Raw genomic sequence first — 18926 nt, forward strand, 5'->3', positions numbered from 1 at the left:
CCCAACTGACATCGAGTTCGACTCGCCTCGGGTAACCATGTACACGGAAGCGGAGGCCAAGGAAGCACGAGAAGACGGCATCGACCTGCTGGAAGAAGGCCGGCTGTTAACCCTCAGCCGGTCTGCCATCTATCAGCAGGGCCTATGCCGCTACCACAGCCGGAAGGTCAAGCCAAGATCCTTCCAAGAGGGCGATCTTGTGCTCCGGTTGATCCAGCGAACAGCCGGCCAGCACAAGCTCTCGGCCCCTTGGGAGGGCCCCTTTGTCATCAGCAGAGCCTTAGGCAATGACTCCTACTACCTGATCGACGCGCAGAAGCCGAAGGCACGAAAGAGAGACGACTCCGGCAAGGAGTCGGAACGACCATGGAACGCCAACCTCCTCCGAAGGTTTTACAGCTGAAATGCAGTATGTATCATGCTAACTTTTGTACTAAGTACGAGACAATAGGCCCCCCGAGGAGAGCTCGGGGACTGCCATCTTTTATCTATGAATGAAGAGTATCATGCTTATGACCTTGTCATTACATTTACTTGTTCCGTCCGGCACCGGGTTCGACTAGTCGGCCCGGGGACTGGCCGACTGGAGTTATATTAGAAGTCCTACCCACGGTCAGACAAGTAGTGTGCCGGCACCCAAGCCTTCTCTTGCCAAAAGTCGCAATTCGAAGAACCGGCTGTCCGGCTGGCAAGAGTTAAAGGCAGGAAAGGACGCCCACACGAAAAACGGCTAGGGACTAACGGACTAATATAACAAAAGCCGGTTTCTCTCCCACCACCGACCGACTACAAGAGTAGCCGGCCGGCCGGCTTCCATTCACTTCACTTCAATCCAAGAAAGCTCGAGTACTTGCCTCCCCAAAAGGGGAAGGCGGCAAAGGAAACAGCCTAAGGATAAAAAGCATACGTGAATGGAAACCAAACATGCACAAGTTAATATTTACATAAAAGACCTTTAAAAGGCCAGAATTCAACATAGTTTGGATACACCCCCAGTGGGTGGAACTGCGGAAGCTTAATAAAATTGTTCAGAAGGCAACAAGCAGGAAAAAACAAGGACGGCAGATTAAGCCGGCGGAGCGACTGACGAGCCGGGCAGGTCGGTGGAGACGGCAGTGCCGGCTGGAGGAGTGGCCGGCTGGCGAACCTCGGCATGATCACCGCCTCCCGTAGAAGGCGCGCTTGCGCGCGCCTCGTTGCTGGAGGCACGGTCAGGCTGAGGCTGGCTGGCTGTTCCACCGGCCGGCTCGACGTCTTCGCTTTCCTCTCCTTCGTCGTCTTCGCCTTCGTCGCTGGAGGCGATCTCTTCTGCCGAGTCTTCACCCGCCGTCGGGTCCAGCCCGAACCACTCCTCCGGCTGGGCAACACCGTCATCATTAATCTCGGGAGCGAAGACGCTGATGTCAGTACACTCGGCGATTGTCGATGCGCGCTGAGCGATAGCCGGCAGCACCTCCGCTAGCTCTTCGTCGGCCTCCAGCCACCAGGTGCGCAGCTGGTCCAGGTTCAGCCCCGGATACCAAGCTCGGACGAACTCCAGCGCCCGCCCAGCTCCAAGCCGGGCCGCCGATGCCTTCCAGGCCTCGAAGCGGCCAACCGCAACCTCCAGCCAGTCGGCAGTCCGACTCGGGGTGCGGGGAATCGTCTCACTTGGCCAGAGGGCGGCCAACACCTGCGCTCCGGCGCGCTGGAGGCGGCGGAGCATACGATGAGCCGGCTGCAGCCGCGCTTGGACCGCCAAGAGTTGCTCTTCGAGCGACCGACTCACGTCCGGCGCGACTTCAGCCCCCGCCTGCCGGCGCGCTTCGCGATGGGCCTCGATGGTTTGGGCGGCGAAGACGGAGTAGCCAGGAAAGTAGTCTGCACAGAGAATAAAAAGCAGCTCAAGTCAGAACACAAGTCAGGCGGCAAGGGGCAGGCAAGGAGCGAGGAAAGCGGCTTACCGTCGATCAAATCCTCAATACGGCCGAAGCCTTCATTCAGCGCTTGCCTGGTCTCAGCCCAGCCCGCCGCTTCAGTCTCGAACTCGGCCTTCAGGGCGGCTTCGTTATCCTGCGCCTTCTTCAGAGCCGCCTTGTGGCTCTCCTCCTGGTCAGCCAGCTTCTTGGCCAGGCGGTCATGCTCCAGGACCAAGGCGTCGTACTCGGTTTCCTTGGCACGAAGGGCGGCCTGCGCCTCACTGAGCTGCCCCCTTAAGTCAGCATTGGCTTCTGCGAGCACGAAAGACAAAAGAAAAACCAGTAAGGTGAAGTCGTCAGGAAAGATCCGACCCGACTGCTCAGTAGTCGGCCCGAATCTCGGGGACTACACCCAGTGGGTGCGCTGACGCGCCCCCACAGGAGATGAACGAAACCAAGTACGTACTCCGGCTGCTGATCAGGTCTTCGGTTCTCCGACCCAGCTCCTGAGCCTGGGAGTTGAAGGCGACAGCGCGGAGGTTATGATACTCCTGGAAGATTAGACAGGAGGCGAGAATAAGGTAGTCGTCAAGGAAGATCCGACCCGACTGCTCAGCAGTCGGCCCGAATCTCGGGGACTACACCCAGTGGGTGCGCTGACGCCCCCACGGAAGAAATCAAGAGAACAAAACAACCAAAGATAGAAGACTCACCCGGATGACGGCCCGTGTCGCAAGGAACTCCTGGGTGTACTGCTGCAGCGAGGCGGCTTGGGCCTGAAGCCGGTTCCGAACCTCTTGGGCCGCCACATTCAGCTTGCCCGTCCCGCCGCTGGGAGTCCACTCGGACGTGCCGGTGCTGGCCGCCTCCAAGGCCTCCGCCGTCTGGCTGGCACCCGTAGCTCGGTGCGGCTCCGGCGCAGCGGTGCCTCCCCCTGCGCGCCAGCGCATTGTCGGCTGCACGTCGAGGCCGGCTCCTGCTTCCGGCTCACCCTCGGCCGGCTGCTCTGGCGCCGCAGCCGACTGGCCGCCTTGGCCCGCTCCGGTTGGCGCTGCCGGCGCTGCCCCCTCCACGAAGATCACGGAGTCCTCCCTCCGCTCCATCACCGGCGGTTCTTGGTCGACCTCCACCAGCGGAGGCACAGGAATGTTGGGGGTCACGGCGCGGAGGGGAATGGCTAGCAGCGGAGGCTGGTTGTGCGAAGCCTCCGCCTCCGTCTCCGCAGCTGCCGCCTCTGCCCGGGCCTTGGCTGCTGCATCAGCCTGCTCCTTCGTTGCCTGGGCGGCCCTTCGCTCCGCCGGCTCCCGCTCCTCCCGCACCTCTCGTGCGTTCCGCTCCGTGGCCTCCCTGAGGTCGGCGCGGGGATCCACGCGGCGGGAGCCTGAAGACCCTCCAGTAGGCCTGACTACGGAGCCGCCCGGACCCCGCTCAAGGGAAAGCGGCGCCCTGTCTGGCAAGCAAAGAAAGGTTTAGAGGAGTTTTCAATCAAAAAGAACAACAAAAAATATGTATCCAAGCATTCGACGACTTACGCTGAGATCGCCTGCGGCTGCTTCACCGCCTTGCGGAAGCGGGCCGCCTTAGCGGCCGCCTCATCTTGCTTGGTCGCCGCCGTGGAAGCCTTGGACTTCTTCGGCCGGCTGCCGAAGAGGATCGACACGGCCCGGCGCTTCTGGGCGCCGCCGCCAGCAGCCGGCGCGGCGGACGAGCTCGCGCCTTGATGATCAGGCGCCGGCTGGCGGCGTGGGGCGACTTCGACCTCGGCATCATCCGGCCAGTCCTCGAAGCCGGCCGTGAGCCCCGCGCCTCCGGCCTCGTCGCTTTCCCCCACGATGGCGTCTTCCATGGCGGCCGCTCCCAAGTCTGGGTCGTCGGTGTCATCCACCGTGCGGTCAGGGACGAGCTGGCGCTCTATCCCTGTGGCCCCGGTCGTCGGCGGAAGGAGAGGGTTCTGCTAGGGGCAAACCGACTGATCAGAGGCCGGCTACCAAAGGAAGAAAAGAAGAAAGAACTTATGACAGGCAGAGGGTTGGCGCGAGAGTACGGCCCCTTGCCGTACCGCCAATTCTCGGCGAGCTTGCAGTTAGAGATATAGTTCACCATGTAGGAGACCTCCGCATGAGGCATCTCCCTGGTGCTCAGCCGGCTTGGGTCGAAGCGGCCGCTCATCTGACAAACCATGTGAGGCCGGCTTTGGAGGGGAAGAACCCGGCGCTCCACGAAGGCGGCCACCAAGTCGGCTCCGGTCAGGCCCTCCGACTGGATCATCACCCGAAGCTGGGAGACGGCTGCGTTCCCGGCCTGAGACAACGACCTGGCCCGGTAGCTCCACGAAGGTCGCCTCCCAGCCGGTGGGCCGGCTTCATAAGCCGGCAGGTTGACGTAGTCGCCTTGCTGCGCGACATTCTTCACGTAAAAGTATGACTTCTGCCAGAGCTTCACCGACTAGATCAGCGGGATGGGCGGGAACGGGTTGTTCTCGCTCGCCCGCCTCATGGCAATAAAGGCTCCGCAAGGGGCGGGCACGCCCGCGACGACGGTGCCGAGCTTGCTTTGGAAGAATTCTGCCCAGAGCTCGAGCATGGGGAGGACCCCAAGGAAGCCTTCGCACAGCGTGACGAAGGCCGACAGCAGCATCACCGCGTTGGGCGTGAGGTGATGCGGCTGGAGGTTGTAGAATTCGAGGAAGGCTCGGAGGAACCCGCTCGCCGGAAGGCCGAAGCCGCGCAGGCAGTGCGAGCGGAAGATCACCCGCTCGCCCTCCTCCGGTGCCGGCGAAATCTCCTTCTCCGGCGCTAGACGAACCCGAACGAAGTCCTCGCCGGGCAGGCATCGCGTCTGGCGGAGGAACTCGACATGGTCCTCATGGACGTTGGAGCCATCCCACGAGCTTGACAGCGCCATGGGGCAGCACAGCGAGAAGCAAGACGATGCGGCGGCGGAACGGCGCGGCAAAGAGTTACTGCGGCGGCGGGAAGGAGAAGAAGGAAGATGAGAGGGGGCGGAGCGAGGGAGAGCGTGCGAGCCTCTGCCGCTCCCCCTCCTCCCCCTACTTATAGACCGCGCGGTGGAGCCGAGGAGGCGTGGCGTGGGGGAACGTGGGGATCAACTGTGCCCACTCCCCCACGTCCCGCGATTATTACGCCCTAATGGCGTAATAAAATCGCTGCGGGAAGGCGAGCGGTCCGCATGGGCCGCAGAAGATCCACGCTCGGGCCGAGGCCTAGTAGTGGCGGGCCCGGGCCTGCGGCGGCGTCCCGTCGCGCGCGTGCACTGGCAGGGTTTCCTTGCCACGTGGCCCGCGGGATGGCCTGCGGACAGCTCGCAGGTCGACCGTGTTCCCGCCTACGAGAAACGGAGCTCTCCAAAGTCGGCGCGCACAAGCAAAGCCGGCCCCTCAGGATAGGAAGCTGACCAAGCTTCTCGTCGCTTTATCAGCCTCGAAGCTCGCTCAGCTTCGGGGACTACTGTCGGAGTAAGTGACCACGGGTAGCCTAGCCGGCTCCCCCTGGCCTTTCTGAAAAAATTACGAGCCGATCCGGCTCTCAAGAATTCAAGACATGGGGCCGCCTTCCCCTGGCCGGCTGACTCCCAGGCCGGCTATCGGAAGGCGGCCCGACTTCAGCCCTCATGAAGAAAGCCGCGGGAGGGCCGGCTCCGAGGAGCCGGCTCCCATAAAGCGGTCGAGATCGTACCCTCGAAGTCTGCACCCACATAACGGCGATGTGACAGGGCGTGGCTCTAGTAAGGCTGGCCACCCCCGAATCCCGGAGCACGCCTGGCACAGTGCGCCGTACGGGTGGCCATGACCTGTCCGGCGCAGCACTGTTGCCACGTTGACCATGATGTCATCCACGACGGGCTGCCAGTACGGCCCACGGGTGGTGGGCCCCTTCGGGCAGAGAGACACCCGAAGGCGGCCAGACCTCCCCCAGTTGGCCCAAGATAGAGCCGGCTCCCCACAGCCGGCTTGCCACCTCCCTCGAAGAAGACGCCCCATTAAAGAGACAAGACGCGGAGGGGCTACAGTGATCGCCCGCCGGACGGCAGCACTGTAGCCACGCTTACCTCGACGAAGCCCTCGTCACCAAGATTGAGCAACAGTAACCAGCCACCGACAAGGCCCTGGACAGTGGGGCCTGCCTGTCGACCCAGGGGCCGGCAGCCGGCAGGACCCACCAGTCGGCGGGCCCCAGCAGTCGGCGCGGAAGCCGGCGAGCATAGACACAGACGGCTGGGCCCAACGCCCAGCCGGATTACCATTGTACCCCCGGGGGGTAGGCCTATTTAAACCCCCGGGGACACCCATGCAAAGGGTGGATCCCTACTAGTTTTAGGCACCACGTAGGGAGGAGAAGAGAGCAAGCAGAGCCCTTCTTCCTCCTCTCGCCAAACAGCTCAAGGAGCATCGTGTAGCTACTTGTTCATCTAGTGATCATGCGGAGACCCCGCAGAGCAGCAGTAGGGGTGTTATCTCCACGGAGAGCCCCGAAACTGGGTAAGATTCGCCGGCGTGCATGTCTTCGCCTCATCCCGTTTCCAGGCACTAGCGATGTTTTACTGGCTCCCACAATGATAAGCCGCCCGTTGGCATATGTCGCACCTACCACCCGACAAGAACTCATGAGATAAGTTAGTATAAACCAATGCAAAAACCTTATCATTCTCTACTATAGCAAATCACTAAAATTATTATTCAATATTGCATACTAAATGCATTTGCATATTTAATACTCCTATCCTCAAACAGAATCATTAAAAAAGCAAACAAATGCAAACAATGCAAACATAACAGCAATCTGCCAAAACAGTATAGTCTGTAAAGAGTGCAAGAGTATAAATACTTCCCTAACTCCAAACATTATGAAAATTTACCACACCATCAGAGCTCATTTTGCAAAAAGTTTCAACATTTTATCACATTCTGAATTTTCTAGGGAATTTTTGCAACAGCGGTAAACTTTCTGTTTTCAAGCAGCAACATGTATACTTGAAAAATAAGCATAGTAAAGGCTATCATTGCAACTTTTATTGAAATAAAAGATGCAAAACATTATTCTAAATAACAGCAAGCAAATCCTAAAAAAATAAAATGATGCCCCAAGCAAAACACATATCGTGTGATGAATGAAAACATAGCTCCAAGTGAGGTTACCGATAATGTTGGAGACGAAAGAGGGGATGCCTTCCGGGGCATCCCCAAGCCTTGTTGCTTGGATCTTCATTAGATATTAACTTGGGGTGCCTTGGTCATCCCCAAGCTTAGGGTCTTGTCACTCCTTACTCTCCTCATATAGATATCTCACCCAAAACTTGAAAACTTCAATCACACAAAACTTAACGAAACTTTGTGAGATAGGTTAGTATGATAAAGAGCAAACCATTACACTTTTGGTACTGTCAAAGACAAGATTTATAATTGTTTCAACACAATGCCTATTGTATCATATCATTTCTACAATTTATATTGAGCAATATAAGCCATAGAAACTAGAAAACAAGCAAACTATGCATTGAAAATAGAATCTGTAAAAAACAGAATAGTCTGTAGTAATCTGTACTCAATCCATACTTCCGCTACTCCAAAAATTCTGAAAAATTAGGACAACCTCAGCAATTTGTATATTAATCTTCTGCAAAAAGAATCTTCTACTAAATTAATGTATAAAAAAGGCCAAACAAACCCGGAATAATTCCAAAATTTAGCACGATACTTCTAGTTGGTCTAATCCGCCTGTGTAAAAAAATAAGGTGGGAGAAGGCAGTGTACGTATGTTGCTTCACACACGGAGGTGACAAGTTCCCTTTCGGAACCACCAGCCTTCTTGAGGGAAGCTCTAGTTTGCAAGAATCTTACACCAAAGCTTGTCTCAATTCGGCCAAAAAATTTACGCAGCATGTTAGTGCCATGTCATGACACCATGCTAGGTTTCATGATTTTCAGGCGTGTTTTGGATTTACAGGAATTAAAAAACCAAGTTTCTCAATCTTTCGAGCCGAGCCACGATGCCTAGATGTTTGAATTTCATTCTCATTTCTTGTATGTGACCTAGAAATTCACCCAAGGACACACATGTGATTTTTCAACCAATTTTGGTGCACTTGAGCATGTGCTTGTAGTTCAAATTTGAATTATGCACATTAAATGCCCAGAAACTCAATTAATGTATAAAAAGGCCAAATGAACCCAGAACAATTCCAAAATTTAGCATGATACTTTTATTTGGCCTAATCTGCCTGTGTAAAAAAATTAAGGCGGGAGAAGATAGTGTACGTATGTCGTTTCGCACACGGAGGTGACAAGTTCCCTCTCGGAACCACGAGCCTTCTTGAGGGAAGATCCAGTTTGCAAGAAGCTTACACCAAAGCTTGTCCCAATTCGGTCAAAAAAATTACCGCAGCATGTTGGTGCCATGTCATGACACCATGCCAAGTTTCATGATTTTCATACGTGTTTTGGATTTACAGGAATTAAAAAACCAAATTTCTCAATCTTTCCGGTCGAGCCACGACGCCCAGATGTTTGAATTTCATTTCCATTTCTTGCATGGGACCTACAAATTCACCCAAGGACACACATGTGATTTTTCAACCAACTTTGGTGCACTCGAGCATGTGCTTGTAGTTCAAATTTGAATTATGCACATTAAATGCCCAGAAACTCAATTAATGTATAAAAAGGCCAAACGAACCCGAAATAATTCCAAAATTTAGCATGATACTTCTATTTGGTCTAATCTGCCTGTGTAAAAAAATTAAGGATGGAGAAGGTAGTGTACGTATGTCGTTTCGCACATGAAGGTGACAAGTTCCCTCTCGGAACCACGAGCCTTCTTCAGGGAAGCTCCAGTTTGCAAGAAATTTACACCAAAGCTTGTCCCAATTCGGCCAAAAAATTTACCCTAGCATGTTGGTGCCATGTCATGACACCATGCAAAGTTTCATGATTTTTAGGCGTGTTTTGGAATTAAAAAACCAAGTTTCTCAATCTTTTCGGCCGAGCCACAACGCCCACATGTTTGAATTCCATTCTCATTTCTTGCATGGGACCTATAAATTCACCCAAGGACGCATGTGATTTTTCAACAAACTTTGGTGCATTGGAGCATGTGCTTGTAGTTCAAATTTGAATTATGCACATTAACTGCCCAGAAACTCAATTAATGTATAAAAAAGGCCAAACGAATCCGGAATAATTCCAAATGTTAGCACGATACTTCTATTTTTCTAATCTGTCTGTGTAAAAAAATTAAGGCGGAAGAAGGCAGTGTACGTATGTCGTTTCGCACACGGTGGTGACACGTTCCTTCTCGGAACCACGAGCCTTCTTGAGGGAAGCTCTGGTTTGCAAGAAGCTTATACCAAAGCTTGTCCTAATTCAGCCAAAAAAATTACCGCAGCATGTTGGTGTCATGTCATGATACCATGCCAAGTTTCATGATTTTCAGGCGTGTTTTGGATTTACAGGAATTAAAAAACCAAGTTTCTCAATCTTTTCGGCCGAGCCACGATGCCCACATGTTTGAATTTCATTCTCATTTCTTGCATGGGACCTATAAATTCACTTAAAGACACACATGTGATTTTTCAAAAAACTGGTGCATTGAAGCATGTGCTTGTAGTTCAAATTTGAATTATGCACATTAAATGCCCAGAAACTCAATTAATGCATAAAAATGCCAAACGAACTCGGAATAATTCTAAATTTAAACACAACACTCATGTACTAGTTGCATGTTCACTGTACGTAAATGTTCTAGAAATTCAAACATCATCCTTTCCCTCCGTAACACTATTTTGTCTTTTAAAACATAATGAAAAAATCAGGTATACCACAAACAGTTTACTAGAAAGAATCGTGTGGGATGCGATATAAAATATATTGGCGCACCGTCTTGTCTGGCTTACGCAGAAAGCTTCGTCGTCTACAGTCCACCGCCCCCGCTTGAACCACACTTGCACGCCAGTTTATCGTGGCACCGAGCGAAAAAAAATTGCCACCGTGGAAATATCTATCTCCCCGCCCCCTTCCTCCCACCAAAAGCCACATTTTCACTGTTCCTCCTTGCTTTCCAAGTTCAAACCTTCACTGCTGCTTTACTGGCAGCTCAGCCTCCTCGCAGGCGACCCTTCTTCTTGCAGCGCCGCCTTCTCGCCGGCTACCCTTCTTCTTGCAGCGTCGCCTCCTCGCCGGTGACCCTTCTTCTTGCAGCACCGCCTCCTCACTGGCGACCCTTCTTCTTGCTGCGCAGCCTCCTCGTAGCCGACCCTTCTTCTTGCTGCACGACCTCATCGATATGATCAGGTAATCCACACCTCACCCACACCATCCTCCTCCTTTCCCGTCCCACATGCCCCGACCGACGGCGCGACACCTTCCACCAAAAACACTGCCCCCCTCCTCCAATTAAGCGCCGCCCACAGCCATTTTGTACGCAGTATAACGTGGAGCTCAGTAGCATGCGGCCGCGCGCGTGCACGAGGTCGCTATGGTTGCCATGTGTGTCGACCGCCAGATCTTGGAGGAGCACCTCGTCTTCGAGGCCACCATCAACACCGTCACGCGGTTGTCTACTTTAAAATACAGTCCGTGTTATTTTCTCGAGCCCACCGCCAGTGCCTTCTAGCGATTTGTCCTCTGTAATGTTAATATGCAATCTGATATTCAGTTAACAGTTTGGCCCTCTGAAATGTAATGTTCAGTTAACACTTTGGTCCAACAATTGCTACATTTCATAGTATTGTTCTCAAGCATTCTTTGTTTTGTTAACTGTCTTATCTTCTAGTACATGTTTCTATTCTGTAATGTCGTGCTTAGTTAACTATTTTGGTTCATTTGGTGTGCTGTCCATTTAACTGTTTGGTTCAGTTCTACAATTTGATTTTCATTTGCTGTGGGTACAATTTTGTATTGTTATGCATGTGACACCAATCGAATTTGGCTGTACTCAATACATATTCTACTGATAGTATGGCAACTCTCAGTTAACCTGATCAAGATTTTTCTTATGTGTGTTGCAGGGAAACAATGGGAGACACTGCGGTTTACCATCGAGGTTTGTTCAAGTAGGGTCCTTTATCTAATAGCACATTATTGTGCAGTTGCAGGAATCATTCTAATATTTAGGTTTCTTACAATTTGGTATTGCACATGTAGGTCCTGCTGTCAGAGGCTTAGACCCACTGTTCGACCCATTTTGCATATGGGGAAATGAGATGCCCATGAATATCAGTCAAGTCAAGAAACTCAGAAAGATTGTTAGGATGAAGAAACTTGCGACGAATAACAGCAAGATCTTTGTTTGCACAATGAAGAAGACATCAGTCCACTATAGGATGGTACTAACTCTTTTACCTTATTTTTACCCCTTGCGCCATTTCAAAATTTATAACAGCGATTTATGCATAGCTTTGTTTTCAGTAATTTTCAAAGCAGTTCACCGATGATTACCTCTCGAACCACCTGCATGGTCAAGAGGCGAGGAATGTATTCATTCAACACCCATGGTACAATATTGAAGTCTTGCTGAAGAGGACGAAGATTGGGCGGGCAATTATCCATAGCCACTGGCCTAAGGTTGCAAGGACATTCAACATCACTGAAGGCTCAATATTTGCCTTCCGCTTCTGCAGTTTTCCAGATGAGATTCATCTGTCTATTTTACCGTGTATGATGCTACTTTCCAAAGGTTTTTGATGCTGCATGTGAAACTTGGTGCTGTTGTGTAATGGCGTAACTGAGTGTCGAAGCTATCTGATGTAATTCGATTATGAAATCCCGGTTGTTGTTATACGGATATGAAATATTTGTTGTGTTTTATAAGAAATATCAGTTTGATTAGTACATGGATTATCAATAATAGGTTAATTATCCTGCTTATTGGGGTTTTCTATTGCAGAGGGTTACTCAGACAGCACCGTGGCAAACAACCCGCACGGTTTGTAGAAAGTAGGCGTGTTCGATCAACTAACAATCACACACGGCTTCAGGCAGCGAGCTGTTTGCGTTAGGCCACCTTGCACAAATGTTTCCACACAAAGAACTGTTTGTGATATACATACCTACGGAAATGTTTTTATAGGATTCACCGTGTGGGATGTACATATCTACGGAAATGTTTTTCTCGGATTACCGTGTGGGATGTACATACCTACGAAAATGATTGGGTTTCGATGCCTCGCCCGATCGCACACGAGCTCATTTGGTTTCCCATGAGGGCCTATCCCGATGGTTTCTGGGTCATGTGGGAAGGACCCCCCCCTATCGCTCACGCTCACTTGGCGACGGTTCCAAATGTCGTCGCGGAAAGGGGTTAAAAACCGTTTGTATAGCACGTCATTGTACCAGTGTTTAACGATCTCCTATGTTCAGGAGGCTTTGTAATGGGTAAAATCGTCGCCGTGAAAATACATTGTCAATGGTTGTGGCTACAACATGAGTACTATCTTGCAGATGGCATCTATCCTCAGTGGTGGCGTTTGTAACCACGCGGCAACAAACAAAGCCACTTTGCACAATGCAGGAAGCGACTAGGAAGGATGTGGAGAGGGCATTCAGAGTGCTTCAAACTCGTTGGGGAATTGTTCGTGGAGCTACAATGATGTGGGAATGAGAAACTTTGTGGCAGCTGATGACATGTTGTGTTATTTTTTACAATATAATTATCGAGGATGAGGGTGATGGTGTTGCCCAAACAAAATGATTTTGAAGCATCTAGGGAACAAGTTCAAATCTTGAAAGATCAAGATGAAAATCAGCTTATGAATCTTCTGCAGATGCATCAGAATCTTCGAGATCATCAGGGGCACACACTGCTACTCGGTGATCTTGTGAAACATATGTGGACTAACAATGAAAACCAAAAGGTTAATGTTTGAGTTGTGCACTTAAACTAAATTTTATTTAAGAACTATGCATTTTTGCTACCAACCTTTGTTATTTACGTATGGCATTGCCGTGTATGATGGACGTGCATGGATTGGTCCTTTTTAGTCTGCATATAAGTTTTATCCAAAGTCAAAGTATCTCTGCTTTGACCAAACTATATTTATAAAAAAAGCATCAACATTGACAATGTCAAGTCAATATTTTAGATTCATTATGAATATAGTTTCATAGTATATATATTTGGTATTGTAGATGTTGATATCTTTTAATATATATTTGATCAAATTTTGCAAAGTTTGACTTGACACAAATCCAATACGCACGCAGAGTAAAAATGACCAGAGGAAGTATACGAGAGTCCGAATTTAAGATATATGGATGCCGGACACCGGATGCATCCGCAGGAGTGCTCTCGCGCGTCCACAGATGTATAGAAGCCGGATTTGCCAAATTCTAGGTGTGCATGAGATGGACAAATTCTACTGCCCGTACAGAAAAACGATGTAACAGGGCAGCTCGCACGCTCGTGTCGGTCGCCGTTGGATCGAGGAGAGAGATATGATCCGACCGGTCCAACTGGAGCGAACGCGACAGGCCACCAAAGCACGCATGCATGTCACTTGCATGTACACACACGATCTACTCCGTAATCGATAGGGTTCCCGTGATAGCGCATTTGCATAATGGATTACGCCGCTGTAGAGATAAATAATTCATTCAGTTTGGTCGCTAGCCTCCGCTAAATCTCAGGGCGGCGTACGTGCACGTGAGTGCGCACATGCACGGTCGCGCGGTGGCGGTGGCGGTGGCGGAGCGCGCATGGCCGATCGCTCCATCGAACCGCATTTATGGCTAGCTAGCGAGGTAGAGCAGGAAGAAAGGAGCGACAGTGGAACCGTATGTGATGATGCATCCATATGGGGATCGATCGATCGATCGGTGCCACCGACAGATTGATTGGTGCGTTGCCAGCCAGTCTGGCAGTGGCAGGTTAAGCCAAATCGTCGTCTCTACGCGTGACGATCGAGTGATACTCTGTCTACTGTCTGCGAGTGAGCGGCTACTAGCAGCTACTCTATCTAGCTTGGTTTCACTGGCCTTGCGAGTGGGCTATAGCTGCGAGTGGTACCTGGCTAGCTTCTACATATGCTCGATTGAGTCACTGTGCGGCGCGGCTGCCGCACAACAAAACCGACGCATCTCTGGTGTGGTCACGGGCTGGCGGGCGGTCCAGTATTTCCATTCGGTGCATGCCAAAAACCCATGCAGCAAAACTACAGTTGCTACTTTCGCTCCGGTGCGCGGGGCTTCATCGCCTAGGATGGCAAAATCCTAGTAGCTCCTATTTTGCTGTAGTGCTATGCAGGTGCGTAATTAAACACGATTAACAGCTGACAGATACTATTTACTTGCATGCGATTGCAATTTCCGCGTCCACAGTTTTTTTTTCACTTTTTGAGGGACCGCGCGTCCACGGCCTGGTGTGGACGAGTGAGGCAGTCGTCGTGGGTGGTGGCGCACCCACCGCTCGCTCACTGGCTCACTCACTCCCTCACTACTCCACCGAGCAGACTGATTAAATGCGATCCGCCAAACCCATCTTGTAATGCAACGCTAACAGCCGAGACAAAGCTAGCCAACAGTATGATGTACGACCAGCCACATCGAATTAAAGAAAGAAACTCACGCGCGTAGATGTGCAGCTCCACTTTAGCCATACTGCGCGCGTGCATGGGGCCGGGATCCACTCGTTCGGTTGACGTTGAACATGCAAGGAAATCAGCCAATCTTTGCAATCAGGACGAAACAGTCGGTCTAAAAAAAGCATGTGACTTGTTTTCACCGGATGTACCTACATGACAGTAAATCATTTATTTGTAAAACTATTGATGTTTGCTTTGGGTTGGCCGAGTCGGGGCGTTTCCAATTAACCCATGATAATAATGCACTCGGTTGTTATTGAGGAGGAAGAAGAAGAGGACGATGGTGATGGGAGTGGGCGCGTGCCTAACCGTCGTCAATGGGGCCTTTAAAACTCCCCGAGTGTCCGGCGTATACACAAACAGAGGGCGGCCAGGCCACTCCTAGAGACACCTCCCATAATTGCCTGCCCAATCAACCTGCCAATTCTCGTTTCTTAATCTGGTCGTTTTGTTTAGGAGTAATAATCCTTCTGGTTTTATATTCATTCAGCTTCAGATCTAATCCAGTAATGGAGTAGTAACGTAAATCTCCTTGGCGTGCCGAGAGCCGATCAGCCGACAGGCATCTGCCTTCCTTCCCCGCCAGCAGCTATATATCGACCGACAGATCGATCGATCGATCGTCTTCAAGGCCTCGCAACCTCTGCTCCCCTGTCCCGTCTGGCTCCAAACTTCCAATTCGACCCAAAGGTACGTCTTTTTTGCGTTCCAAAAGTTCATCGTCGTCTCTGGGATAATTTGGTTGCGTATCAGGTCCGGAAATCGCGTGCGTATTCTCGTACGGGGTTTGTTACCGATTCTGCTGCGCTGCCCTCAACAAACTTTAAAAAATCAGACCCAATCCGATCCGCAGGGCAGGGCGATGAAGTACAGCAAGGAGGCCAAGCCCGAGAGGGCGGGCGGCGGCGGCGCCGGGGCGAGGGCCGTGCCGGTGGCGCTCATGCTGCTCCTCCTCTGCGGCTTCTCCTTCTACCTCGGCGGCATCTACAGCACCGGCCGCACCTTCACCTTCTCCTCCACCACCACCAGCATCATCCCCATCGTCTCCACCACGAAACAGGAGGGCTCCGCGATCGCCCTCGCCATTGCCAGGAACGGCGACGACGAGGTGGAGTTCTCCGAGTGCCCCGCCGACTACCAGGACTACACCCCCTGCACCGACCCCAAGCGGTGGAGGAGGTACGGCAACTACCGGCTCAGCTTCATGGAGCGGCACTGCCCGCCGCCGCCGGAGCGCGCCGTCTGCCTGGTGCCGCCGCCGCGGGGCTACAAGCCGCCCATCCGCTGGCCCAAGAGCAAGGACCAGTGCTGGTACCGCAACGTGCCCTACGACTGGATCAACAGCCAGAAGTCGAACCAGCACTGGCTCCGCAAGGACGGCGACCGCTTCACCTTTCCCGGCGGCGGCACCATGTTCCCCAACGGCGTCGGCGCGTACGTCGACCTCATGGCCGACCTGGTCCCCGGCATGAAGGACGGCAGCGTGCGCACCGCGCTCGACACCGGCTGCGGCGTCGCCAGCTGGGGCGGCGACCTGCTGGCCCGCAACATCCTCACCGTCTCCCTGGCGCCCAGGGACAACCACGAGGCGCAGGTGCAGTTCGCGCTGGAGCGCGGCATCCCGGCCATCCTCGGCATCATCTCCACGCAGCGCCTGCCCATCCCCTCGGCCTCCATGGACATGGCGCACTGCTCCAGGTGCCTCATCCCGTGGACGGAGTTCGGGGGGCTCTACCTCATGGAGATCCAGCGGGTGCTCCGGCCGGGCGGCTTCTGGGTGCTCTCCGGCCCGCCCATCAACTACGAGAACCGGTGGCACGGCTGGAACACCACGGTGGAGGCGCAGAAGGCCGACTTCGACAGGCTCAAGAAGATGCTCGCCAGCATGTGCTTCCGGCTGTACAACAAGAAGGGCGACATCGCCGTGTGGCAGAAGTCCCTCGACGCCGGCTGCTACGACAAGCTGACGCCGGTGACCACCCCGGCCAAGTGCGACGACAGCGTGGACGCCGACGCGGCGTGGTACGTGCCCATGCGCTCCTGCGTGACCGCGCCCAGCCCCAAGTCCCGCGGCAAGGCGCTGCCCAAGTGGCCCCAGAGGCTGGGCGTCGCGCCGGAGCGCGTCTCCGTCGTCCCCGGCGGCAGCGGCAGCGCCATGAAGCACGACGACGGCAAGTGGAAGGCGGCCACGAAGCACTACAAGGCGCTGCTGCCCGCGCTGGGGAGCGACAAGGTGCGGAACGTCATGGACATGAGCACCGTCTACGGAGGGTTCGCGGCGAGCCTCGTCAAGGACCCCGTGTGGGTCATGAACGTCGTCTCCTCCTACGGGCCCAACTCCCTCGGCGTCGTCTACGACAGAGGACTCATCGGCACCAACCACGACTGGTACGCATTTCCTCTTCCAACTGCATCCTGCTCGACACTCTGTTCCACATTGCCAGAACCAGAATGGAATTAACCTGCTGATTCTTAGGTGCGAGGCCTTCTCGACGTATCCACGGACGTACGATCTGCTGCACGCCGACGGCCTCTTCACAGCAGAATCACACAGGTATGTAATGTGCTGCAGAATCTTGCTGGGAATTCAGCCAAGGAAAAGATCTCAAGTTGCTGACTGTTTGTGCCTGGCATTTGGCATTGCAGATGCGAGATGAAGTTTGTGCTTGTTGAGATGGACCGCATCCTTCGTCCGACCGGCTACGCCATCATCCGGGACAACCCCTACTTCCTCGACTCGGTGGCCTCCATCGCCAAGGGGATGAGATGGACCTGCGACAGGCACGACACCGAGAACAAGGAGAATGAGAAGGAGAAGCTCCTCATCTGCCACAAGCAGCTCTGGTCGGCAAAGAAGGCATAGCTGCGAACCAGCAGCCGCAGTGACAAGAATTGACCATGATCCCAGTGGAAAGGCGAGGGTGATTCATAGTCGACACTTGGATAGAACAAGGGGGGATTCATAGTCATCAAAATAAATTAAACGAGTAATATAATATATAGTTTTATCATATTCATATAGGAGGATCCAATAGTTAGCTATTGATCACACAACAGTTGATTCTTTTTCTTTGCGGAAAGATCAGGGGAGGTAAAGTTTGGTGAGTCACCTGTAAGTTGTTATCCGAATACTGTATGCATGTCCCATAGCTAGTCGGTACTGTGATTGTAATCGAGCAATCAAGCGGGGTGGCTATAAATATTATTTATTCAAATATTTATGGAGAACCAAGTGATAGTGATGCAGTGTCATTCCTTGCCCCAGAGTAGCGATGAGTTAGTTGTGTGTTGCTGTCAGTCAGCCTGGTGCGGTGCAGCCAATGTGTACCTCACCCCAATCTCTTTGTTTTCTGGAAAACGTTTATTCTAAGCCGGCTGGAATTTGGCTGGCTTAAACCGTGTCGATAGCCGTCCGATGGGCTTCGATCGTGCGACGCTCGTCTTTTCCAGTCACACGCTCCAGCCGTGGACGTCGGTGGCATCAACACACCAACGTGTCCTCTTGGATCCCACCAACCGCTCTCTTATCTTATCTCCGACGCGACCCCGTGAGCCACCCATTCCTTTCTTCCCCAAATCACTGCTTCCTTTCCTTCCGCCGCTCCCTCAATTCTCAAGTCCATCCGCCATGAGCGCTGCTACCCAACTATGCTGCTCCAATCGATGGTTGCCGGTGCACAATGCTGCAGATCGACGTCGCTGCAACAGCTATCAACTGCATCCGCCGTCGCTGCAAGGGACGTCTCTTGCAGCGGGTCATCCTCGTCGGCAACGCCTGCTGCAAGCACCCATCGTGCTGCGTAGCGGCGGTGTGTAAGCAGCGGGGCGTCCATCGTGTTGCGAGCAGTGTGGTGTCCTCACCGGCGACGCCTGCTTCAGAGCAACATGGGAAGGGAAGTACGCGCTTGCAGAAGGTGCGGTGCTGCAAACGCTGATGTACGGCGGCGACTCTCGGCGCCGACATCACCGCTTCATCTCGACACCGGCGTCGCAATGGAGCTTCGTCGGAGTTGCAATGAGCTTCGCCGGAGCCGTCGGTGCTGCGTTGGAGCTCCGTCAAGATTGCAATGGAGATTCGCCGGAGTTGCAATGAAGCTTCGTTGGAGTCGTCGATGCTGCGTTGAAGCTCCGTCGAGGTTGCAATGGAGCTTCGCCGGAGTCGTCGGTGCTGGGTTAGAGCTCGGCCGGGGCTGCAATGGAGCTTCGGCAGACGTTGTCGGTGCTGCCATGAGGCTACAATGAAGTTTTTGCCGGATGCCATCAGCGTTGTGATGAACTTGCGCTCGCTAGGTGCTGCCGTGGCGTTGCTACGATCGAATGGCCAACGGATCGGACGGCAGGTTAGGCGGATGATTTCCTAGGAAATCATCCGGTTTATTTGTAGCAGCCGCCACAATTTCTAGTTATACCGCCGTGTGTTTGTAACACTGACACTGC

At 52.9% G+C, this 18926-nt stretch overlaps 1 protein-coding gene across 3 annotated transcripts; it reads left to right on the top strand.

The window, feature by feature from the left end:
- The first annotated feature begins 14834 nt into the window (after positions 1-14834).
- LOC125512205 (putative methyltransferase PMT21) lies at positions 14835-17741 on the top strand. 3 transcript variants are annotated; one of them, XM_048677301.2, is made up of 4 exons: positions 14835-15179; positions 15243-16877; positions 16966-17043; positions 17136-17741. In XM_048677301.2, exons 2-4 carry the CDS (start codon positions 15352-15354, stop codon positions 17350-17352), a joined length of 1821 nt encoding a protein of 606 aa, XP_048533258.2. In that variant the 5' UTR covers positions 14835-15179; positions 15243-15351; the 3' UTR covers positions 17353-17741. The 3 variants fall into 3 exon arrangements, with proteins under 3 accessions (XP_048533258.2, XP_048533265.2, XP_048533249.2); XM_048677308.2 differs by having other exon boundaries at positions 15325-16877; XM_048677292.2 differs by having other exon boundaries at positions 15343-16877.
- The last annotated feature ends 1185 nt before the right edge of the window (positions 17742-18926 follow it).

The sequence above is a fragment of the Triticum urartu genome, chromosome 1A, assembly GCF_056163025.1.
Source record: "Triticum urartu cultivar PI428250 chromosome 1A, HENAU_Tu73, whole genome shotgun sequence".
Lineage (NCBI taxonomy): Eukaryota > Viridiplantae > Streptophyta > Magnoliopsida > Poales > Poaceae > Triticum > Triticum urartu.

Excerpts from the sequence above, each read along its gene's own strand:
- LOC125512205 (XM_048677301.2), top strand. The coding sequence starts at position 15,352 with ATGAAGTACAGCAAGGAGGCCAAGCCCGAGAGGGCGGGCGGCGGCGGC. Across the intron at positions 16,878-16,965 it reads ATCGGCACCAACCACGACTG|GTGCGAGGCCTTCTCGACGT; the intron begins GTACGCATTTCC and ends GCTGATTCTTAG. Across the intron at positions 17,044-17,135 it reads TTCACAGCAGAATCACACAG|ATGCGAGATGAAGTTTGTGC; the intron begins GTATGTAATGTG and ends TTGGCATTGCAG.